This window comes from Triturus cristatus, chromosome 4_1 (genome assembly GCF_964204655.1).
Source record: "Triturus cristatus chromosome 4_1, aTriCri1.1, whole genome shotgun sequence".
Taxonomy (NCBI): domain Eukaryota; kingdom Metazoa; phylum Chordata; class Amphibia; order Caudata; family Salamandridae; genus Triturus; species Triturus cristatus.
This window is the reverse complement of record NC_140585.1, coordinates 484,019,035-484,046,261: the sequence shown is the minus strand read 5'-3', so window position 1 is coordinate 484,046,261 and position 27,227 is coordinate 484,019,035. Positions and strand designations below refer to the sequence as shown.

At 41.6% G+C, this 27,227-nt stretch overlaps 1 protein-coding gene across 17 annotated transcripts in view; it reads right to left on the bottom strand.

Moving 5' to 3' along the window:
• The window catches only part of PLEKHA5 (pleckstrin homology domain containing A5), a 1,155,627-nt gene that overhangs the window by 360,945 nt on the left and 767,455 nt on the right, over positions 1–27,227 (bottom strand). For all 17 annotated transcript variants that reach the window (XM_085652691.1, XM_085652692.1, XM_085652698.1 and 14 more), the window contains one exon: positions 10,469–10,927. In XM_085652691.1, the coding sequence (XP_085508817.1) occupies positions 10,469–10,927 (459 nt within the window). The remainder of the gene's footprint in view (positions 1–10,468; positions 10,928–27,227) is intronic.

The window sequence follows — 27,227 nt, the reverse complement described above, 5'->3', positions numbered from 1 at the left end:
TACCATTACCAAATTGCCACTGGGGGGATTAAAGACTTTTAAATGTTTAGGGTTGGGAGGTATAGCTGCGTGCCAGGGCAGGTGAGCTCCACTCATCGAAAAGAAAAAAAATAATCTACCCTGGCATCCAGCAAACTATTTTCCCTCTGTGTAAGAGTGGGGTGACGTCAGATTGGGTAAAAATCCTGCAGTCTGGCCCGGTGGCAACAGTCTGATACCTGGATAGATTGGACTCTCACTCCATTTTCTTTTAAAGTATAAAAATCCCAGGTGTCTAGTGGGCTTTCTGCCCCAAAGAGGGGAGTGTTTAGGGGCAAGACCGCAAATAAGCACTCCCAGGAGGGTCTGAAAGACTGTTGGGTAGTTAGTGGGTGAAGGTACTGGCTGTTGTAAGGTTGGGCTGATCCATCTAATTTTTTGTATCAATACACAAATCCCTGCTGTCTATTGGGCTTTCTGTCTACCAGGTAGAGCAGAAAAGCTGGTGGGGTCTCAGGAGTTGGGCCAAGGCTTGAAGCCTGGGCAGGTCGGCCGGCCCCATCATAGTCTTTTTACAAATATAAAAATCCATTGTGCCTACTGGACGTTCAGCTCCCGCATTCCCCCTGCACTCCTGCCCACTGGGAAGGTCATTTGTGGGGTAAAACCCCCAAACTGCTGACTCTGGGGGGTAGAAATATTACCTTTAAGGATGAGGGTATGGTCTGATACCAAGATGGGCAACTGCCACCCCATTCTTTAAAATAAATCCCTGGGGCTAGAGGCCTTTTTGCTCCAAGAGAAGTGGGGGAGCAAATTGAGGGTAAAACCCCAACAGACCTCTGCTCAGAGTGAGGGGGGTGTCGGGGGATAGGAGGTAGACAGATTGTTATGTCTCTTTATATGGGGGGTGCATTTGGAATTGTCTGGGAGACTTCCCGTTCCTCTCCATAGCCACTCCTGGAGAATAGGGCATGGATCTCTACTGGGATCACTCTCCTACAGCACATGGCATACTGTTCGTCCAATGACTGAAAAAAATAATCTGGGTCTGTGAGGGAACCCATGCAACAGAAGGATTTTCTATCCTTGGTGTGACATGCACGTCCTCCGCACCAGTGAGGGAGTGCAGGGGACATAAATGTCTGGTCCTGCACCAAGAGGGTTAACAAATCATTTTAACAAATTCTGTCCAGTAAATGTGAATGTATACATCAAAGCTTGCACATTAAACAGTTCTCATTAGTGAGGTGTAAATCATGTAGGTCACGCAGGACTGAAGCCTGACACTTAATGAGCATGTAATTATATCATATTAAAATTGTTCAACCAATGCCTTTTGACACAGTTTATAATAACCTCCGTTAACTGTATATATTAAAAATTAATTATTAATAACTCATTGTAAAATCTGATAAACAAGCTTCATTTTCCTATACTTGCATCTATTATTAACAAATGCACCTAGATTAAAAAAGAGAGAAGATAAAGGCATACCCAGCTGCTAATAGACATCCCAAGCTGCTATATTTAGACCTGACTGCACAAAGGAGTCACAACACAAAGGAAAAAATGAATCTAACACAATGTTAAAAATATCTTCTATTAATCCGCTGTTGTCTCAAGAATATTTTTCGCAACTAGTTTCATGATAGCCACCTATATATGTTTTGCCTCCTCCAAAAAAGTTTGCATCTTTGCTCTTAGACCAACATGTTCTAGTCTAACATTAGTTGAATTTCATAGACCTTCACTGGAATAGGAGAGAATTGGTACTCGTCTGGCATTTCATAATATAACATACAATAGTCTCACTCAGACTTAAACTGTTTTCAGAATGGAAAAGCAAAATGTACATGAGCTAATTACTTGTCCTCTAATTTCTAACAATTCAGGGCAGCATATCTACTGTCTTTATCCTGCAACATTGAAAGGCCATTGACTCCTGTAGTGCCTTGCTCGCCCATATACTTACAAATGATCTAATAGTTTACAATGCACCAACTTTTAACAAAGGAGGAAAAACCCTCACTCAAGAAAACTGAATGATCTCTGAGAAGTCCAGTCCAAAAAGAGCAAGAAGTATTAAGAAAGGTGTAGTATTTGTAAAATATGTAACCAGAACAATTTCACTCAGAATACCACAAAGTGTCAGCATCTCCAACAAAACCCAAGAAGGTTATTTTTTACCATCAATACAAGACCTGGGATAAGACTTCTTTAGCTTTCTGTCATTTAGGGAAAACATTTTGGACTAGAGTTGTGACCCGTTTAATGTGACAGTGAATGGGGTTATCTAATATCACTGCATTTAGTCAAAGGAACTATTCAGGTACCATTAGCTTTTGCATTTGAAACTACCAAACAATGATGGCAGAGGAAAGCAATAAATTACATGATGATTTCTACAATCATAACAGTATCATTTACATGTTAGTTTTTCTTTTTAAGTCTGTATCCCTCAATACACATCACAGGTTCTCGGCTCCCTTAACTACCATATTAGTGTGGTAATAACTGAAATGAATGTTGGTCATTAAGTAAGGAGGATAGAAGGCATCAGCAGATTCCTAATTGACTTGTCAAGTATATGGAATCTGGTTAAAAAAGAGTCCGCCACTGTGAAAAAAATAACGTAAAGGACAGCCCTTAATGTAATGAGAGACGGCAAAGCCTATCAGTGGATGCCTACCCAAGTACCCTGTATAAGATGAACTAAGCAGTGGTGGCTATGCCAAAAAACACACCCATCAAAAACTGCACAAATAAATTGGGGGATGTCAATAAGAGTAGCAAACTCAATCTTGATATGGTGCTTTCTTGCTATAAAATCCCTGCCACCTAGGGTGTAGTAACCACTCAGACAGAGGGGGCCCCTTAGGTATGATAGAGGTAGAGAAACAGGGGATATATGCAAACTACTCAAACAGCGATTCTCTGCCTGTGTGGAACAAAAATGCGCAATACGTCGCAAATTTAAAGACACCTAAGAAGCTGGCCTATTGACAAAGGCAAAACACAATGAAGGTTATCAAAAACATATCTAAATGTATTTATATTAGATTCATAATTTTAATTAAATAGACAATAAATAAAAATAAAGCACATCCCACTCCACGCACACTCCGTCATTCAATCAGACTCATACCCACACATACTCGTGCGTCCTGAGATTTAGGAATCCCATATTTGAGACATCGCAAATAAAGAAGCACGATGACAAGTGGACTAATATCTCAATATGAACATTAATACATCAAAAAACAGAAATCGTTTTGAATGAAGACAACAGAGAAAAGATTATTATGACAAATAAAAACAACAGTATGATTATTACAAATAAAAACAACAGTATGTAGTCAGATAGTCCATAGTATTGAGATCTGATAATTCCGAAATTAAACTTGAGATTTCATCCTAAACGTTTATGGTTAGAATCTTTTTCCTGTTTTAGTTTACTTTTTTCTTATCCATTTATTGTTTTATATTCTCAGTACTCACTTCTATTTACTGTTTACCAGGTTCCACTCTTGGTTCCTACTGTTTTTACATTCGAACCTTATCTGCTGTTGATTGGCCCGCTCCATCTGAAGCCCAGGTATTACAGTCTGCTTGTCTCATTGTTGTGCGGCGTGGGCTCTATCTTTTCACCTTTTATTTCATGTTTGCATGTCTTTTCACACACTAGTACTATTGGCATCGTTTTCTTGTGTACCCGATTTCAATTTTATGAAAATCCGGAGAGCACCGTTAGAACACTCCATCTTTCTTTCACCTATTCCTGACGAGGTGTCGGCATTGCTATTCTGTACTCTTGTTTTCCACTTCAGCCATCTCCCACCTATGTTTAGTGTGCACTAGGTACCCAAGTTTATGTGTACAACCTTATTAGAAGCTGTGCCTCCTGACTTTCTTCTCTGGGTCTCTTATTAATAATGCCCATCAATGGCTTTTTTGACCCATGATATTGTATTGTGTCCAATTATTGTTATGTTTACCCTAGGCACGTCCCATGGCCATTGCATCTGGTTTATGCGCCCTGATAAAGGCGAGACCCTGCCTGGGGTCAATCACCGAAACGCGCATCGGCGCTGAAACAACATTGTGGACCATAAACGTTAAGGATGAAATTTCAAGTTTAATTTCTGAATTATCAGATCTCAATACTATGGATTATCTAACTACATACTGTTGTTTTTATTTGTCATAATCATCTTTTATCCGTTGTCTTCATTCAAAACCATTTCTGTTTTTTGCTGTATTAATGTTTATATTGAGATATTTGTCCACTTGTCATCGTGCTTCTTTATTTGCGATGTCTCGAATATGGGATTCTTAAGTCTCAGGACATATGAGTATGTGTGGGTATGAGTCTGATTGTTTGAATGACTGAGTGTGCGTGGAGTGGGATGTGCTTTATTTTTATTTATAGTCTGATTAAAATTATGAATCTAATATAAATAAATGTGGATATGTTTTTGATACCTTAATTGTGTTTTGCCTTTGTCAGTAGGACAGCTTCTTAGGTGTCTTTAAATTTGCGACTTATTGCACATTTTGATCCACAAAGATAATCTCAGTTTGATTAGTTAACCTTGGGTCTAGTAGCCAGAACACAGGAGCCCCAGGTCGGCAATAGACAATCAACACAATACCGAAGCACATTAAGAAGAACTCGGTTATACTGTACAGTCTAATGTAATAATCTTATAACCTAAAGATTTACATAATGGGTGTTTTATTCTTTGCACAGACATTCACATTCTCTGGTTGATCTGGTCCGATCGATGTTGTCTTCAGTACAAACAGACAGCAGACACGTGTTTCATCCAAAGACTTTCACAAGGCTGCAGAGAATATTTGCAGGCACAATTGAGGATATCCAGCTCATGGGCAAAGAAAAGCTTCACTTAAAGAGACCTGTGAGTGATGCGGCTATTAACATTTTGATTACTGCCTCAAATGCAATCTCCAGAGTTTGGATAGGGACAAGGATTGCCAACTGCCTACTAATGCAATTGTATTAAGAATGTTGGTTTCACTTTGTATTCCTGTAGTTTCTCAACAGACCCAAGGCAGGCTAGAGAATAAGGGAGGCTAGATAATCTGCTGTCATCACGATCAGCCATAATCTGAGCATACCTATTGACCGACATGGAAACGCACTCAGCAGTAAAAGTTAAAGATGTTTTTAAAGATCCCCTCTCAGCATGGCACTGGCACCCCACTCTGGAATCGAGAAAGGATAGTAGCTAGCAGAAAGTATGGAAGGCACAAAGGGCAGGATGCCAGATATTTTCTGTTTTTAAAGTATATTAAACAATTGGAGTGAGTTGGAGGGATATTAAATGAAACATTGTAGGGAAAGGTGGAGGCATACTAGATAAAGGTTTTTAAATATCTAGGGGAGGGAGGGTTAGCAAAGGTGCCACAGGAAAGAAAAAATACTAGTGGATTTATTGAAATGGACCTGTGCAAAAGTGCCCTCAAAAAAGGACTTTAGGGCGCATTTAGAATTCCATACCTTTCTAGATTGACTTCAAAAGTTGTATCTTTTCAAGACAGCCTTCCAATTACATCAGTCATGTCATAACTCTTTCCAACACAAGTTAAGAGAGTTATTTTTGTTGCATCAGCAGGGTATAAAATGTCACACCACTTATAAACTTTCTTCAGAAATTGGTGATCACAGTTTTTCTTTAAACTTCATGAAAATGTTCTTACAGTTATTCCAATTCAAGATGAATTTATCATGATTTCATCATTTGTAGTTACACTGATGGGCATAATAGCCTTCACGAATTAATGGTTTATTTGAACATTTGGCCATAAATGTCTGTCATGTTCACTTTATTAACATTTGACCAATACCATACGGATCAAGGAACAGACACCATCTCAGACTGCAGTGAGACATTTAGACAAACCACAATGATGTTTGGGGTAGTTTATAGACCACGTGATGAACTTGTACTAGAGACACAGAGCTCTAAAGAAGACTTCAAAAAGTCAAGAAAAAGCCATTGTCTTCAAAGGGAAGATGTGCTGGCTGATTTAAAATACTTATGACAGACTTAAAAAATGAAAATGTAAAGATAAATTACTGGATCATAACTGCAGATACAAGAAAAATAAAAACACTGTATTCGTGAATTATGGTGTAATCTCTACAACTCATTTCTACAAATATTATACCTACTCAATGCACATATTAAGCCCATTTATATGTAATATAACTATCTAATATACTGACAAATTATAAAAAGAATTAGTTCTGCATATTAATTACAGGGCTTGAATGTTTGATTACATGGTCTAAATCATCCCTATGTAGTTAGAAAGTATATGTTTAATATGGATTTAGGGTCTTACTCATAATAAGGGTAATAGACAAACTGTTTGATTATTTTTAAGTATATTGGCGATCAAACCACTAAAGGGAGACTATGGCCCTCCAATCGTACAAGATAAAGACAATAGCTATTCTAGCCTTAATTGGCCTAGCTGAAATTAAATGAAAGTAAAGAATTTAAATCATAAATACGCTGTTTAGAAAGGGCAGCAAATGACCAAACAATTCCCATGCATGCAATTTCTTCCCCCAGTTTTGAACTACCTTATAGCTCTCTTCTTCATAAAAATGCTGTACACAGATGTATAACCAGAGAATCTTTTATATGGCTATTTTATTAATGCTTCTGTTAAAAAATTGCAAATTGTTACAAAGAGTTCTATGATAAATAGCCAAAATATACTATTACTAATGATAACTGTTTCAAAAACATAAGTATAGGTGTCAAGAATAAAACATGCTTTTTCCATTCAAAGGACGTCTAATGCAACAACAATCCCAAATGCCACGCTATGTGTTCATCTAGAGCAGACCTGACCTGATAATTTGGCTGGACAGTTCCCACTGCAGTCTCAGCCAAGTATCGCTAGTCTCTGTCTAGCGTGGAATGATAGACAAAAAAAAGAGTAGAATGTGGCTTAAGTAATATTATGAAAGGATGAAATAATAAAAAACGCATACTTTTCGCCCACATCAATAGAACTGAAGTCCTATAATTTCAACGTTCTGGAAATATTAATAAAAGTAATTTAGTCATTTGAGTAACATCGGTTTTACCTTCTGGGCATTTGCTCACTAATTAATTTTTTGCGGTGGCTTTAATTACCAGCTCAGACACCAACCACACAGAATATTGTTGAAAAAGGTCTGCACCATTTGAGAGATTTGAGCAATAGTAACCTTGTATTTATAAATCTAAAGCTCTTCTATTACACACATGACATGGAGTGAAACCCTCTATTCTGGTTTGGGTCTGATTTAGCAGCAGCTGGTCAGTTCCAGTAATACATGTGGCACTTACACTGCAAGTAACCAGGTGGAATCATTTTTTCAATATAGCTTCTGCCTGCACCACAACATCAAATATTTCATTAAAAAGGATTTTCATCAAAGGCTATAAATCCAATTTGTTCATTTCATCGTGGTGCAGAACAACTCATAGGCATCAACCTGTCACCTATGAAGAAAGCAGCTGACACACGAAGCTATTGCTTCAGACATCAAGAGACTGTTAAATGGCAGCCAGTCACATTACAATCCAAGTCTCCTTGGAAGTGTCGGACTCCACTGCAAGGATATGAAGGACTTGCAAATCGATTGAAGTATGACCCATTCTGAATAATTACAGTCGAAAACACTTTTGTATAGCTCATATGCATATCTGATGAGTGAGTTGGGATCACCAGGTAGGGCTCACACAACTTCCTTGGTAATCGAGCAGAACCCTGTGGCACTGACATGGCAGTCATTTTTAAACATCTATTACATTTTATCTTTTCCATTACATAAGTTTTCAAGCATCCATAGATACCGCATTCGTAATAACATCACTTGTTTTATGACACTGTTCATATAAATCAAAACATTTCCTTCTCATAGCTATGGTGTTTTTCGTGTCCACAGCATAAGAATGCTCACGCAGTTATAGGTCGCCCTGGGCACCCACGGCCCGCACATTCTGTTATCTCCAATCGGGGGCTAGAGTAAAAGTGTTTGGTGTGCTTCTACATAACAGCGGTCAGTAATGCGAGAAAACATCAATGCTTATAGGAGAATGTTGTTCATATTTAAACTCAACTCTTGAACTGCATCATACAACGCTTCATGGGCAAACAGATCAATATATATATATATATATATATATATATATATATAAATGCCGTATCTGTTCATTAGATATCTTCTTTTATAATATTTCAACCACATCCTTTAACAACAAATAATAAGTCAAAACAAAAAAGCAACATCAATTGACTGAGGGAATATGTATCCAGTGCCTAGTGTGCCATTTGGGTACAGTCATGTCTAGGTTAGTGTGCAGGTAATGAACGCGGGCCGCCGCTCCTGTTTTCTATGCGGGTGCATGCTTGTTAGGGCTACATGTGCTTCCGTTTAGCATCTTTAAGGAATGCGAGGCTTGTGTCTAATCCAACAGCTGTAGTTGGGTTAACATACGGATGCAGCGCATCTTCTACTTCCAGGTGACATGTCAGGCACTAGGTCCCGCCTGCTGTTTGGGAGGTACCTGCAGAGTGGCATTAGAGCGCATGAGAGTTCTGAGCATATCATCCCAGGTCTGTGCAATGGGATACTTTCGCAACCCTGCCGTTTCTTCCCTGTGCAGGGTGGTGCTCTCCGCCTGTGCCCATACTGCTAGGGACTTCACCCAATGTAATACCTCAGGTGGATCCTTGTGCTTCCATCTCTTAGTTATAAGTCGTTTCGCTGTTATGAGGCCTAGGTCAGGAAATCTGGAGCTCGCTTTATTGGCCTAATTTCTTTTATAAAACCCCAGGATACAGACCTCCCACGTGGTAGGTACCTCTGTGTTGGTGCAGGTAGTGAGTGTTTCTGAAATCGCGCACCAATAAGTTAAAAGTAGAGGGCAAGACCACAGCATGTGTAGTAGGTTAGCACCTAGGAGAAGGCATCTTGGGCATTCGACTGACATGGCAGTCATTCAGGTTACGTCTTTTGCACTGCGGTGCCCACGAGGTTCATGGAGGTTTCAGCAGTAGACTCAAGGGGCGGTGTAGCCAATAATGTTTAAGAGTGACTCCACCAGCAATGATAAAAAAAGATTCCCCTTTATCCGGATGACTCATCACCCCAACATCATAAGAGGGAGAACTGGAAGTGTACGCAAAAAGCGAGACATGCCTTTTGCAGGAATCCAGCCTCTGTGGGAGAAAAACCTATATATATTGAACATGCCTTTTGTAGGAACCCAGCCTCTGGGGAATAAAAACCTAAATATATGTGACATGCCTTTAGCAGGAATCCAATCTCTGGGGGGAGAATAACCTATATATGGGCCAATGGTAGTTGAAAGACTACAAGAAATAACTGCAGAGGAAGCGGGGATTAAAGCAATAAACTGGAAGTGTTAATTAGCTGATGTAAAATTATACTCAGGCCGCCATTAAATACCTTTTAATTAAATAGTCGGGTTCCGCCAAAGGATCACAAAAAATGGTTATTCTAATTTGAGAAAAAAATCCTGTACGCTTACACCACTATTTTATCAATGACAAAAAACACTTGTTTCAAAAAGCCACGCTATTTTCTTTACTCCTTCAGTTCAACCAGCCCTTTTCTATGCCTCTCGGGTAAAGTGGTTGAAAATGGGAATAGAGGCATCAATAGGGCACGTACAATTCTTTTTTAGTTAAACGCTCCTCTTGATAGGACTAATTAAAAAAATAATGCCAATCTGTGCATACACAATCACTACCCAATTAGAACATCTTTCCTGTATTTCAGTATTTTATCTGCAGCATGAATAGAATAGGGCCAGTTGGGGTGGACTTGGAAACGTGGCATCCTCGGAATTCTACTTACTAGTTTTTTTTATACATACCAACATTTTCCCAAACTGACCCGCTGTTGCCCTGGAACACTTGGTACTCATTTTAAGCAGTTTATAACATGATGTGACACTGACCTACATACTCCACTGGTTTGAAAAGGAATTCACACATGAAACTGTGCTGTTAATTAGATGCTGACATTCTCGTGAGTTACGGATTTGTTCAAGGTAACTGGGTGACATAGGAAGGTTTTCATTAAAGTTACTTTTAAAAGGCATTAACGACAATAAGTAGGACTCTACAATACGGCTCTTGCTTTTCTCTAATCACAAGCACATAACGGAGGCACCACAGATCTCAGCATGCTCTTTGGAGGACCATCATTAGCTTTGTAAACATAGCAGCCTCTGAGGGAGTGAAAGGAATTAAGATTATGCTAAGAAAGCAAAAATATATTAATGGTCATTTATGTGTACAGATACCACCTTGAAAACTTAATACAGTGGTTCAGAACAAATGGCCGTTCCTACAACGCATCAACACTGATCATTATCGTAAATACTGTTTGCAGGGTTTGAGAGGAAGGGCAGCTGCACAAGTTACTCACCCCATTGACTCCTCCTCTTGTCCTTTATCTTTCTGAGTCCTTATCCACTGCTCCAACTGCTGCATAGAATTGGTTCTCTGTATGATCCGGACAGGTTCCCCATGCGAGGGGATGGCCCGCTGATGGTCTCCACTACCACCGTCTACAAGGCGACCATCAGGGACAGTATTTTCCGGGCCATTCACATGCTGGGTCCTATAAGGCCCCCCGGGAATGGGGTTCTCGTATTCCAAGGGAGAAGACTGCACCTTTACACTGTTGATTTTAGTTAGTGGTCTCTCTTGGCCTTCTTTCTGAAAGCCATACTTTTCAGCTTCCAAAGCTTTCTTTTCTTCAATTTTGGTTACTACTTCCTTGTTTTTGTGGTTGTTCTGTACCTCGGGTTTAATGAGTAACTTGTGATTTAAAATATTATTTCTTTCTTGAGGCGGTGTATTTTCAGATTTTATTCTGTCCACTCTAAAACAGAAAGGAAATAGAAACATTTATTTAAAATGTGTTAGCAGAGTTCAACAGGTACTGGAATACAGGCATGAGGGCAAATGTCATTGATTAATAAACCCAATTAATTTAATAGGTACGAGGAGCCACAAAACATTTATTTAAATGCATTCACAAAGAATGACTAGACAATGTACGCATTTAAATGATCAGATGTACTTATCGGAGTCCACAAACGAAGGAAGACATTCCTGCAACAGTCAGCTGGCCTTTTAAGCCGCCACAGCCCTCACTGAACGCACCATTAGATAAGGTAGTCATTGCTTTGGGAGTTGCAACTGTAGTTAAACATATAGGTACTCCATCATTACATTTTAAGGACAGCCATTATGAGATGAGGCATACTTCTAAGAAGTTGCTTGGAGTGTATTTCATAACTGTATTATTTCACTGCAGGCACAGAATGGCAAATTTATTATTGCGCTGTGTTCAGTTTGATTGATACTTGTTTGAGGGAAACATTTTCCTCATTAATAATGGCCTCCACATCACTAAATAGTATATCCAATAGTCGTGCAGACTAGATTTCCTCTTGGAGAGTCCACATTGACAACATGGCTGCTTCCCTGTGAACACCATTGAAATAGTTAACGATAATGAAGGATGGGCACTCCCCTCTTGCTAAGGGTCCATCAAAGTCATCCGCGAAAGACTCTCCCTCCAGCTGGACTACTAAATCACAATAAATGCCTAGGTCTTCTTTCAGGGAGAACATAAAGAGTATTTGTACTCCTAAGTCCCACAGGGATCCATATATATTTGGAAAGGTCGCCTCACCCACAATTTATTGTGCTTTATTTTTCATAGGCTAACAGTCCACATTAAAGTAGGTGAATAACACGCTGGTGGACTCAACCAATCACAGGAGTTCTTAGATAAGAAGCTGGTGGATGAAGGCATGGATCCAGAGGTATAACAAAAATACCCGCAGGTATAAGATTCTTATGCTTCATAAATGTGCAGGAAATAAGGACAAAAAATAGGCAGGGATTGTAGGGGCCTTGAAGATGGCCACAGACACCTATGGCAATTTGAAATTGGACAAAACATGTTGACAAAATCTATTGGCTGGATGAACCCATTGACCATCATCAAACATTCAAACTCTTTATTTTTAATCATATTTGGGCTACTCGCAGTGTAAGGGAAATCCCTTTAGGCTATACCTTCAGATATATATTTATTATACATAGGGATCCCTGCTATCATCCAGCAACTTCTTATCTAAGTACTCCCATGATTGGTTGAGTTCACCAGGGTAGTATTCATCTACCCTGGTGTGGCTAGATTGCCAATGATGAAGCATGCCACAATAGGTTGTGGGTGAGGCACTCTTTACAAATATCTGTGGATCCCTGCGAGACGTAGGAGTAAAAAGACCGTTTAGGTCCTCCTTGAAAGAAGACCTAACCATTCATTGTGGAAATAGTGTTTTAAAGAGGGTGTTGCCTAGGTCCATTCCCTCTAACTCTCCTCTTGAAAACCCACAGAGCCTGCATCTCCCAGGCTGGTCCGATGCAATGATGGGCAGGCATGCGTCTGAGTGAGGCTGCAAGGGAGGGCATTGAGCCCATGGACATTACACAAGCAATCACAAAGCATTCTGTAACGCATGTGGGAACCCATACAACCTACTCAGACCGCCAGGCTGCTTATGGTCAATTGAGTAGGTCTAGTGAGTTGTAGTGTGAAGCGGGGACGGGGCCAATAGTGAGACTCCCCTGCTGCAGTGCACAGCATGGATCTGTGCCATTCAATAGCCATCTATCTAGCTGTTCAGGCAAACCAAGGAGCCCACTACAAGGCAGGTACCCATCCTGGTGGGCGTTCATGGCTTAAATGGTGTGGGAGGAGCGTGGGACTACTAGCTGGATTGGGTCCAGGGGCTACATAGCCTAGTGGGAAGTTCTACCTCTGAGCTCCTACCTAGCTGTCAAATTGCTACACCCTTCTGTGATAATGGCTTTTGACACTGCTTAATTCCTCAGACTTCAGCTACGGATGTACAACTGCTTTCTCAACACAGTGTAGTAATAGAAACTGAATCGCCAAAGTTCCATTTAAGATAATATAATTTTAGACTAGAACCACACAAGTTAATGAGATCCCCTGACATACTGTAGATTTTGTACTATAAATACCCTTTACTCATAGGATTTATCGATAATGACAGTACCTTAAATAGAATATCACTCATTCTATAGATGCTTAAAATGCACTTAAAAACCCATAATGCTGCCACAGAGGAAGTCTCGTTATAGCACACACAGATCTATCTGTACATGGAGCAGTTGTAATGCCGACTTTGGCAGCACTGCTGAATGGTGCGGAATTCTTGTGGCTTCCGCTCAAGTCCAGGGCAAAAGGAACGCAGACTACAGGACTCCTAGAAAATGACCGCCCATGGCACAATCTTTTTCCACATCATCCAAACTCAACTATAATTTAAGGGAAAAAATAAGGTAAACATGCATTTGTATTTAACATCTGGGCTGAAACAAATACGTTTCACACCGTTTACAATCCCAGCTAATTTAATGACATTTAATATTTAACTGGATTCAGTTTCTAGCCCCACTTCCAAGAGACTGGCATCCCGGGTCCTCGCAGTATAAAACTGACACTGCAGTTGGAAACGAGAATAAATGCAATTTATAGCCACTATTTGTGATAATTATGTGGTGACAAATGAATGTAATAAGTATTGCTCTGTAATACTAACTTCCACGGAATCTTGGCACACGACTATACAATTATGGCTCGTTTTTATAGTTTGCGATGCCAGTAAAACTGATGGGTTGCAAAAAAGCTAAGACCATAATGACAAGGCAACTGCAGCAAATGGAACATTTTATCTAGTCTACGTCTCAGCGCAGCTATATATGCGACTTAGTTCAAATATTATTTCAAGGACACATTCAGTGAGAATTGCCAGAACATACGTGGTACTAGTAGAAAACACTGGTACATTTTTAGCTGCCATCATGTGCCTTGTTCGCCATATCGACTGCCTCAATATTTAATTCAAGGACCATTGAAGTCAAGCTAAAATCAAGAAGGGAATGATTTTCATCCAGCTGCAGAATGTGCGTCTTCGCTATTACGAATAACCGGTGCATTAAATATCAATGAGACGGGTTTGTCTTTAATGAATGAAAGAGGAGCCAAATCCTAATTATAAACTCCAGTCGCTCAAGTGGAACTGCAATCACCAGGGCGTATACAAAACAAGGAAAGGAATACAGGTGACCTTCACAATGTGGGAGGAGTTTACAGCTCCTCATAGGCCATATTTCGCTGACGAGTTGCCCAGGATTGAATATATAAATATGTATAGATTGTCACAGAATGGAAATTAATACCCCGATGGATGTACATGTGTGTGTGTATATATATATATATTCACTGAAAAAACCATAGGTTTCACACATGTTATAGTTAGTGGAAATTTTACTGATAAAAAACCAATGAAATTCCCCCGTTATAGTTACTGTAGGCAACTATAACTCACGCGACCGTAATCCTCTGCTGATGCTAATACTGTATTTAGACACTTATTTGCCCATGTCTTCTTCCATTAAATTTTAGCTATACATATATTACAAATATTTTTTTTCATAAAGACACATATGTCATCAGCAGAGGATTACGGTCGCGTGAGTTATAGTTGCCTACAGTAACTATAACGGGGGAATTTCATTGGTTTTTTATCAGTAAAATTTCCACTAACTATAACATGTGTGAAACCTATGGTTTTTTCAGTGAATTTGCAAGGTTTTTTAAATGCTAATTCCTAACTATAACGTGGGTGAAACCTATGGTTTTTTCAGTGAATATATATATATATGCACGGTTTTTATCAACTTTAATGAGCCCTGTACATTTGGTGGCCTTCGGCCACCAAAAGCACAGGGGGTGGGGTCAATGTGGATAGTGTTTTTTTTATTTCAATTTTATAATTTCATGTTGCCAAAATTTAGTTTTTTTTACCTAATAATAAGCCCTGTACATATGGTGGGCTTCGGCCACCAAAAGCACAGGGGGTGGGGTAAGTGTGGATAGTGTTTTTTTTATTTTTAATTTTTTACCGTACGCTTACGGTAAGCGTACGGTAAGCGTACCCCGCGAAATTGCCGAAAAAAAAATAAAACCGTTTTTGCTCTTGGGGGATGTTTGTGGACTCCCTCAACATGACTATGTGGGAGGGAGTTGTCAAAACAGCCCCTTTATATGTTTTTGGGCTTTAAATCACTCTCAGTGCGAGAGACAAAATGGCGGCCGCCGCATCCTGGTTTCGGCCGATTCGAATGTTTACTAAGATCTAAGAGCCAATCAGAATCGCGCTCGCGCACGCCACCGTACGCTTACCGTAAGCGTACGGTAAGCGTACCGTAAGCTGGCTCAGATATATATATTGATTTAAAGGCTATTTTCTCAGAATCTACTGAACAGATTTACACCAAACCTACAAAAGGCACTTCCTTGACCTAGGGACTACCTCTCTGCCAAATTTTGAGTAATTCTGTTCAGCCGTTCGGGCTGTAGCTCGTTCTAAAGGTCCTATGGAAAAATGCATGGGAAAAACGCGTTTTGGGACCCCCCTTTTATCTCAGCCCCCGCTTGACGAATCCCCCCGAGACTTTCAGGGTAGGAGCGGAGCGTAGCGCCCCACCTATTTTGAGAAATTTGGGAGGATTCATCGACCGGCGCCAAAGTTATTCAAAATAGAATGTTGAGGTTTTCCTATGGAAACGTGGTCCTAACTATAACTACCTACTGGCGACCGCCAGTAGGTAATATATATATATATATATTACCTACTGGCGGTCGCCAGTAGGTAGTTATAGTTAGGACCCCTTTTCCATAGGAAATCCGCAACATTCTATTTTGAATAACTTTGGCGCCGGTCGATGAATCCTCGCGAATTTCTCGAAATAGGTGGGGCGCTACGCTCCGCTCCTACCCTGAAAGTCTCGGGGGGATCCGTCTAGCGGGGGCTGAGATAAAAGGGGGGTCCCAAAACGCGTTTTTCCCATGCATTTTTCCATAGGACCTTTAGAACGAGCTACAGCCCGAACGGCTGAACAGAATTACTCAAAATTTGGCAGAGAGGTAGTCCCTAGGTCAAGGAAGTGCCTTTTGTAGGTTTGGTGTAAATCTGTTCAGTAGATTCTGAGAAAATAGCCTTTAAATCAATATATATATCTGAGCCCGCTTACGGTACGCTTACCGTACGCTTACGGTAAGCGTACGGTGGCGTGCGCGAGCGCGATTCTGATTGGCTCTTAGATCTTAGTAAACATTCGAATCGAGGAAGCGGCGGCCGCCATTTTGTGTATTTCACTCTGAAAAAAAAGAGTGAAAACAAGGAAAGGGGGCAATGAGGAGAGTTACAGACCCCCTAACATTTGTAAGGGGGTCAAAGAAGGACAGAAAAGTACAAAAAAAACATTTATTGATTTTAAAAAAAATCACGGGGTACGCGTACGGTAAGCTTACGGTAAGCGTACGGTAAAAAAAAAAAAAATAAATAAATGAAAAGCAGATTTAAGAGTTTAGATATTAGGGGGCTCTAAAAAGAGCCGTTGTGTTTATGAAGTGATTTTTTAGTGGTACCTACAAGTAAGTACCGATGCAGAGTCTAAGGTTCAAGAGGAAGACTCTGTTCCCTTCATCATTGAAGTGCACACCATCTCCTCTATAAATGTCTTGCATGTCATAACGCAAGTTGTTGTGGTAAATGGCACCCATACCATAGTCACGGAGGAAAGCAGAAACAGATTTGTTGACGTGCTTTCTTGCTTTGTCAATCTGTGGACAGAAATGATTGGACCAGTTCCATTTTTGCCTTTGGCATATGTTGGAAAACACAAAGGCAGTTTTAGGGAAAAGTGTAAACAGTTGTGCAAAGGTGTCCTTCATAAGCATTTCCAGACCTACCCCAGTCAAAGTGCCTAGGTCATTGCCACCACAGTGCACTATTATGAGGTCAGGGTGTTGGATTTGAATGAAGGATTTCACCAATGGCATCAATTGGTGCCACTTTAACCCTCTCTGACCAATCCATTTAATGTCTACATTTGGCAAAGCAAGGTCTCTCACCATACCTGTTTTCTCTGCAAACTTTTCACTCCAGAAGACATAGCTGTGCCCTACAATCCACACTGTGAACATCTTCAAAGGAGAACTGGATGCACTCAGGAGGTGTCTTTCAGTAGAATGGCAATATGAAAAGAAAGACAGTTTGGAAATGGAGGCATACATATTTTTTTCAAAACAAAAAGAACTGATTGGCTGTTTCATACCATTCTAGAATAAAAACTAGGCTGTATGTGTAAATTAATAGAAGCATGTTTTAGTTCTAGAACTGAAAGTAGTTTCAACCAATCAAAAGTTGTGTTTCATGATCACATGACCTACCGTACGCTTACGGTACGCTTACGGTACGCTTACGGCAAACAGTGCGCATGCGCGTAAAAAAGACACGCGCTTGCGCGCATGCGCATAACAGTCACTCCCCGACACTTCCGCGTAACGTGCGCGTGTGGCGTAAGCGCGCACGCGTCCCACGCGCAGTACGCGCGGCTACGCAAAGTGCGTAACTATACGCAAGCAGCGTAGATAGATTACGGACGTTGCGTAAACCGTACGCTTACCGTGAGCTTACGGTACGCGTACTAAAAAAATATTTTTTTTTAAAAAAAAGTACTGCAAATAAATTTTACATGTTTATTTTAAAAAATATATTTAAAAAAAAATATTAAAGATTTTTAAAATTTAATCATAGTCTTTATAAAAGGTAAGATAATTAAATTAAAAATATGTTAGAAAAAAAAAAAAAAAAAAAAAAATTAGCATTTAAAAAACCTTGCAAATTCACTGAAAAAACCATGGGTTTCACACACGTTATAGTTAGGAATTAGCATTTAAAAAACCTTAGAAATTCAGTGAAAAAACCATAGGTTTCACACATGTTATAGTTAGCTGGACATTTTACTCGTAAAAAACCAATGACGTCACATATTACATCACTCATGACATGGTCAGTGACATCACTCATGACATCACTGATGACATCTCAAATGACATCACTGATGACATCACTGATGACATCATCCAGTGAATGTGGGTTTTTCTGAAAATTAAATATGTTTTATATATGTATATCTCAAGGTCGATGGAAGAATAAATGGGTATATAAGTGTCTAAGGGTTTAAAAAACCGTACAAATTCACTGAAAAAACCATAGGTTTCACACACGTTATAGTTAGGAATTAGCATTTAAAAAACCTTAGAAATTCAGTGAAAAAACCATAGGTTTCACACATGTTATAGTTAGCTGGACATTTTACTCGTAAAAAACCAATGAAATTGCCCCGTTATAGTTAGTTCAGCTAACTATAACTCGCGCGCCCGCAATGCACTGCTGATGACGTCACATATTACATCACTCATGACATGGTCAGTGACATCACTCATGACATCACTGATGACATCACTGATGACATCACTGATGACATCATCCTTGTGATAGAGTGGCAGACCTCCTCTCACCCTAATATAACCTTTGACACACACATTCAAAAATAGAGACTAAAATTTTCAAAACAAAGGACATACCAATACCAGTTACAACAACCTCTTCAGTAATTCTAAGATCCACATACACATCCACTCATTCACCAACAGTCCAATACAGTCACTCATACATGTACTCACTCATCATATGTACTCATACACCTATACATCCTGTTACACAATGCCACTCATCCATAGAGTTACTCACACACATAGTCACTCGTACTAATAAAGAATCAAACATACATTTACTTGCATATACAGTTATACACACACCACCATACTTACTTCTACGGAAACTTACACATACTTAGTCTTTTAAACAATCACTTATAGAAACACATACTTATTCATACAGGAACTCTTCCAATCTCTCACCCTTGCATATACTCACATATATACACCAATAGTCACATATACTAGTTTTAAACATATGTAGTTACTCATAAAGACACTATTGAGACAGTCATTCACTCACTAACACACCCATACACACACTCATCCACCCATGCAGTCCTGCACACATGGTCTGTTCAACACATACAAACAGTGAGTCACTCATTCATGCACCTGTGCACTACGTAATACCCCCCACCGAACCATGCAGACACTCAGACTGATACTCAAAAAACCAACTAATAACCTATATAGACACCCATGTAGCTACTCACCAACCCATGCAGCCACTTATACACAAAGTGAGAGACTGATACAGATATATACATATTTAAACATTACTCACTAAAACATGTATTCACTATGATACACTTAATCAGTCAGTTAAACAATCAATTTTTCAAAAACAAATCATCCATTTAGACACTTATATACCCATTTATTCTTCCATCGACCTTGAGATATACATATATAAAACATATTTAATTTTCAGAAAAACCCACATTCACTGGATGATGTCATCAGTGATGTCATCAGTGATGTCATTTGAGATGTCATGAGTGATGTCACTGACCATGTCATGAGTGATGTAATATGTGACGTCATCAGCAGTGCATTGCGGGCGCGCGAGTTATAGTTAGCTGAACTAACTATAACGGGGCAATTTCATTGGTTTTTTACGAGTAAAAGGTCCAGCTAACTATAACATGTGTGAAACCTATGGTTTTTTCACTGAATTTCTAAGGTTTTTTAAATGCTAATTCCTAACTATAACGTGTGTGAAACCTATGGTTTTTTCAGTGAATATATATATATATATATATATATATATATATATAAAAAACACTCATTTGCGTCTGTCTATAATCAGTGACAAATTGGTGCAAGGCAAACATGGTGCACAGACAGAGCAGTGATAGACCTAGGCGAAGAAGGTATTTAGCAGAGTTTATAATCTTTAAAAAAAAAAAAAAATTAACTACTGGGAAAAATGAAAGAGGGGTCAATTCATTTGACCACAACATGTTTTGTGTGTGTAGCAAGCTCAGTCCTAGGAATATCCATCAATGTTTCAACCATTATGGTCTGCAACGCATCTGATCTCTGGCCTTCATGCCTGATCTCAACATGCAAAACAGGCCTCTTCAGAGCGTCGTAATAGTGCCAAGGTGAATTGTGTACATAATTAACCACTCTGGTAGCACTAAACCTGTGTTTGTTAGTCTTTCTATCACTCGGCCCCTGTGGCTGCATGGTCGAAAGAGTCCACCTACTTCTCCCATGGTAAATAAATAGCAGCAGCCTAATGGCTTCAGAGATTGTTGGTTGGATGTATAGCCTATAGCCTTTTATAAATGGAAACATTGTCAAGTTTCACTATCCATAGTGCAGTTGAGCTCAATACCAAATTCGAGTTGGACTACACAATTTGATGAAGGGTTCCTTTCTTATTTCCTTCTTTACAGTCTTAGAAACAAACAAACAAGCACTACACCCAACAGAACCTACAGAAGCACTTTAAGTCTTCATGATGTTGAAACTGAAGTATTAACATTACCTCTATACTGTCCTTGCAAAGGCCAGACCAACATCACTGAAAGCTGTTTAACATGCAGTGCCTAGAATGATATCAGTTACTTAACACCACTACATCCCAACAGTTCTACACTCTGCAATGGCTACCAATCAAAGGCCAATGCATATACAAAAAAGCCTATTCAATGCGCCTTCCCCAACACTGCACAATAACTAACAGATGTTCACCTTGTCAGTGGGGTCACTCCTGTTCTGAGGGCATACACCTAAAAATCAAACAGAAGAATCCTTCTCAAGCTGTACTCTAAAAATTTGCAACATGATACCCATTTAAATCCTTCCAGTCCCATCTCTCTTCATTCTATAGCTAATAACTGAAAGCATTCCTCTTTACCATCTTCCTGAACAAGAAGCCTTGGACACCCACTTGCATAACTTTCCTACTTACCGCACTATTTCTCAAGCCTTCTTTAGCCAAAACTCTTGCCCTGTCCTCTGATATAACTCCACTCCACGTTTAGGGTTTTCCAGTCAAGATAATTGCCTGCTAGACCACTGCGCTTCTATGCTTTGAAAACCTCCTTACTTACAACAAATGTTAATCTAGCACCCACCCACCTCACTTGTCATGTCATATTTCTACCTGTAAATGATTACATTTAAATAAATAAAAAATACACTCTTTAACCCTGCCCCACTGACAGAATCGAAACCCTCATTGAAGAATTTCTGAAACTCCATTCATAAGAGGAATTACCACGCTGAGTCCTTCACCCTATTCTACTCCAATTAAAACCATCCAGTTGGTTAAATGCTGTGTGTCTGTTAATTAAGGTTGAAACCAATATCTTAATGGAGCTGGTGATCTATACAAGTTTTAGTGGCTGGAACCCCTATTTAACTTACTTGTTTATAAATTAGGGCCTAAGCAATACCGGTTTGGACTTTAAGGACCACCTGTAAACACAAACAATCTTCAATCAGACTGTAAGAAGTATGCTGGGGATAGTGTTTTACTTTTGTCCACTGAGGTCAAAGCTCTTAAATAACCCATTCACCTGTCTATGTCTATGCTGCTTGGTAAACCGAAGCTCTATTATACTTTCTTTCACACTTTAGTTGAAATGTTAGCTTTTCACACAGTTTATGTCTACGTGCAATGCTGACCTCCCTAGCTAAATTATATCGATGCAACAGTTGATTATTAATGATGCCTTTAATGACTAAGTCCTTACATATGCTTCCACTTTGTGCGTCAAGTCATCGCATAAACTACAGGATTGCTCAGTGTACGTGTAAGCTGAAACCCTTTTCAGGCTTCTGATTGTGACCCCGGATGGCTTTTCAGAATTTAAAATGAAATACTATGCTTTTACATTGATCAAACCACTTACTAAGCGTTCTTCGGAGATCCACATACTCTTCGCCAAAGTCCCAATTGTTGTATAGCCTTTAAATATTACTAAGCTCTGTATCATCATTTTGAATTCCAGTCCATGCGAGGAAAAAAGAAATGCCACTGTGCAAATTCCTACACAATTTGAAGAGTCTGCTATCCTTATCATATGCTACTAAGTAGACCAAACAGACATATGAGAAAGACTGCAATCCATGATCCTTCTTAAAGGGATGCCACTCTCGTAGGTGCTGCTTTCAAATAAACCTGAAGCAGGGCCAATGTGATAAATAGTGTGTGCAATTTATTGAACAGTTCATGGCAGTACACTATCTAGTACTGCATAAAGAAGCACAGCATAGTCCCTATATTCCTCATACTCTTGCTAGCCTGCTTTCTGTCAGTGATGCTGTTCAAATTTGCCATCACCTACTTAAGTTACTCTATAAGGAGCCTCTTGTTCGTTTTTTTTTTATCTATTTTTTTTAATTAAGTTACAAATCAACACATGGCCAATTTACAGCAATGATCAACTTCCATAACTCAGCAAATTATCAATCCCAGCACCCTCATGGTCTTCCTTACTCAGCCACTATTGTTTTACAATGTTAATACAGTATTATCCTCTCAGCGATAATCTACCCAATGGGCTCATGAGTTCTACAATAATACAGGGTGTTAGATTCTTAAATGCCTTCAATTACCAATATAAGTTGTATAATTTACAATAAGCCATCACAATCAAACACCCTCCCCCCTCCCACTGCCGCCAGTGTGTCCGAACCCCTGTTCACCTTATTATAGTAACCGCATCCGTTCCTTCGCGTCTTGATTCAGGACAATCAGGGGACATAACCTCTTGGTCCCGGTACTCCTCTTGACCCCCCATTCCATTATCACAGGGCTAGTCCTATATTCCCATCTCAGTTCTTGGTTCCTCATGGGGACCCCATCAGACCCTCCCCAACAGGATCACCTTCCGAGCCAGTCTCTATTCTGCAGCGCTGTTACTAGCACCTCCCACGCCCTTGCTGCTTCCATCGCCTTCTCATTATTAGTGTGTATAGCCTGCTGCAATCTAACTGTTCCCTCACTCCTAGCCCACGTAAGTAGTTCTGATTTCTGATTTCCACTTCCCTATGCTAGGCCCTCGTCGTGACTTCCATTGGGCCTTGAGCTCTCTCTTAGCCAGTAGCAGACCTAGATCTATAAACTTGTTCGTGATTTTCGTTTTGGGAGTATGAGGAAACCAAAGCAAAATACAGGTGCCTATGTCAGCCTCTATTTGTCACTCCGTGACACCACATAGCAGGCCAACCACCTCCTGCCAGTACATTCCTAACTGTCCGCAACTCCACAACATATGGTGCAACTCCGCCCCCTCTAGGTTACAGCGTGGGCACTGGGCCATTTCTATCTGGAAATACAGATTAATCTTAGCCGGCGTCAAATAAGCACTATGCAGTATAAAGAAGTGTATTGATTGAAACCTAGCGTTCCTAGAACTCTTCCAAGCCCTCCGGGTCAACTGCGCCCATGTAGCGTCCGGTATTTCCTTCCCAAGGTCAACCTCCCACTTTCTCTGCAGGTCTTGCAAAGGTTGCAGGCCTTCAGTGACCAGTCGCCTGTAAATACAAGTGACCGCCTTAAACGTTCCCGCCGCCATCACTACATATTGACATGCCATAGAGGTCTGTGGTTCTGATAGTCCTCCCTTCCAGTGGCATTGTATCGCTGAGACCAGGGCTGCATGCAATAAATAATCTCCTTGCGGCAGATCGTACCTATCCTGTAGCGTTTGAAAAGGTAATAACACCCGATCTTCATACAAATCCCCTATTACCTGGACTCCCATCTTCTCCCAGTCTGCCAGTGCCGACCAATCCCCTACATGCGGGAGGGCAGGACACATGCCCAAGGGTATCTCCGGAGCATACGGGTGACTAATTCCCGCTCTACGCTGGCTCCTGTTCCAGCACTGTCTCAGCGTCCGCTCTTCCGCGGTTAGTGACCCAACACACAGACCCTGCTGTAGTACTGTAAACGATAGCACGTGGCGCTGTATCCACCGGCCCTCTGGACCGTCAGGGCACCTGAACTCCCGAGCCACCGCCTCAGTAAGCCATTGCAGCTGAGCCGCCAAGTAATAAAATTCTAAGTCCGTACCGCTAAACCCCCATCCGACCGTGGCCTCATCATCGTAGGCAAAGCCACCCGCCATCTCCCCTGTCCTTATATAAAGCCGCCAACCATGGATCTAATCTGCTTGAAAATAGCCCCCGGTGTCCATAACGGCAATGTCCTAAAATAATATAGCAAGCGGGGGAGCGCCACCATCTTCAGGAGTCCCACTCTGCCAGCCACAGACAGAGGGAGAGTGCTCCAAAAAGCCAAGTTACCTCGCAGTCCTCAAAGCCCTTCCCACGTTCCCTTCCAGTAGATCAGCAGGTGCATGATATATGTTGGTCCCAAGATAGGGTAAACAGCTCGGCTCCCACCGAATGCCCGGTGCCAAGCCCGCTGTTGAAGGGATCACCGGCAAAAGACAAGTCTTGCCCCAGTTAACTTCCAGCCCCGAGATCCCTCCGAAAACCTTCAGCAGGCTTGTTGCCCCACCCAGCGCCTCTCCAGTGTCAGCCAAGAAGATCATCAGCATACAGAGATATATACTGTTCATCGCCCCGCAAGGTCAGGTCCCTATAGTACCGCCCCCTCCTAGCATGCTCAGCCAATGGTTCGATGGCCAACGCAAACAGCAGTGGCGACAACGGACATTCCTGTCGCGTTCCTCGTTCTACTGAGCAGGGGGAGGATATCACCATCCCCGTCCACACCCTAGCAGTAGCCATCCTATACAATAATCCCGTCCATCACACAAACGCCTCCCCAATGCCACATGCACGCAACACTCGGAACAAGTAAGGCCACTCCAGGCTATCAAATGCCTTCTCTATGTCCACCGACAATACTGCAGCATTTGGAGCAGCCCCATGATCTGCGTCCAGTATGCGAAGTAAGCATCGCACATTACCGGCCGTATTCCTGGTTGGGATAAAGCCCGACTGGTCACAGTGGGCCAGCTGTACCATGTGGGGTAGGAGCAGAGTCGCCAAAATTCTACTTAAATTCTTATAGTCAGATGTCAGCATAGATAACGGGCGATACGACAATCTGTCTGATGGCTCCCTTCCTGGTTTCAGAAGTCGGACAACAATGGCCTCCCTCATGGAAGCTGGGAGCCTCCCCTCTGCCTGCGCCTCTTTATAGACCGCCACCAATTGTGGAGCAAGTAAATCAATATAAGTGGAATAAAACTCAATGGGTAGACCGTCTGTGCCCGGTGATTTGTTACGTGCCATGTGCTTAATGGCACTCCGTATTTCCCCCAGAGTTATGTCTTGCCCCAACAATTTCGCTTGTTCATCTTCCAACTGGGGCAAGGTTACATCAGCCAAGAAGTGTTCCAGGGCCTCGCTTGTGCCTCCCAACCGACTCCTATACTCTAAGAACAGATCGTTAATCCCTCTCTGGGTATAGACCGATGTTCCCAATGATGAATTCAACGCCAAGATAGGCGTGCCCGAGGCGCCGGATTAGCTAACCAAGCCAGGAACGTGCTCGCCCTGTCCCGCTCCGCATGCGCCCGTGCCAGATAAGCTCTGTGATCGTAGCATCGTAATCTCTCTGAGTTAATACCTCTTCCCTGGCCCCCACCATTTCTTACTGCTGCTCGGGGTGCTCAGGCCTCTCCCTCTCAACTCCGCGCAATCTGTTTTCTGCTGTTTCCACCTCACTTAGCAGCGTCCTCCTTACTCCCGCCGATTTGGCAATGCACAATCCTCTCGTCACCACCTTGAAGGCATCCCACTCCATCGCTATATTAGATGCCGTCCCCCCATTTTCTGTAAAAAAACTGTTCAATGCCCATTTCTATATCCTTACGGAAGGCCGCGTCCTCCAACATCTCTGGGCGTAGTCGCCACATTGGTATCACAGGCCTCTCCCGAACCCAGCTAATTGTTAGCAATAGCGGATTATGATCCAAGAGCGTTCTCGCCAAATACTCACTGTGAAGGACCTTTGCATGTACGTCCGGAGTGCACAATATTGCATCCAGGCGCACATGCAAGTATGTAGGGCTGAGAAGAAAGAATAGTCACGATCGTCTAGGTGTTGCATTCTCCATGTGTCTACAAGCCCCCACTTCTCCTGCCAGTCCATCCTGGCCCTAGCAATCCTGTGTATCAGAGCCTCCGGCAATGGTGGGTGTAACTGATCCAAACAACATCGGCTATCGAATTAAAGTCCCCTCCCAATATCACAGATCCGGTCAGGTAAGGCGCTAGCTTTCCCCGAAAACCTTTCAAAAAAGGCCATCTGCTCAACATTAGGGGTGTATATTCTACACAATGTTACATCCAGGCCATTCAGCCGCCCCCCCACCACCACAAACCTCCCTTCAGGGTCAACAAATTGGCGGGTTCATCTGAAAGGGTACTCCCGCCCTAACCCATATGAGCGACCCCCTCGCAAACGCAGAATATGTTGTACAATAAACTTGCCCCCGCCATCTACGTTGCAATGCACTGCCCTCCGCTTTGTTAATGACGGTTTCCTGCAGAAAGGCCACCTGCACCCCCCTCCGTATCAAATAGGCGTGTACCCTGTGGTGCTTTCTCATCATATGCATCCCCCTCACGTTCCACGTCAGGCATTTAAAATCAGTTATTGTCCCCATGTTGATCCGTTACCCCTTGGCACCTCTGCACTTTCCCTATGGACACACCGGCAGCTCCCACGACCCCAAACAAACCATCTAACAGTTCCCAATAGCCCCACCTCAGAACAGGTCCCATCAAAGCAGCACCCATCCAAACTCTCAACTAAACAGTTTCCCCGGTAGCTACGGTAGCTACCAGGGATCTCTACTCACAATAGAGGGGAGGTGGCCAAGAACCAGACGGCCCCGATTCCAACTCAGTCAACCATCCCATGCCTTACCCCGTCCCCGCTAATGCTACAGCACCACTGTAGCACCCCGGATTAGGGGAACTCCTCCCCAAGTCCTCCCTCCCCCCCCCACCCACACCACATCACGCCCTATAAAACAGCAACAGATAGAAAAGGGGAAGAATGTTTGTAACCAAAAGCAACCTCCAGTCCCAGAGAGAGTCTTACTGTACTATGCATCAGTAATCTCATCAGAAGTCCCTGGAGTGACATGAGGCATAGGAACACTCGCAGAGTCCGATTCTTCAGAAGCTGTCCCGGCCGATCCCTTCTCGGAGTCAGTCGCTCCCCTCTGTTCCGGCTCTTGTACGGGAGATATCTCCGTCACTGCTTTCAGCGCTG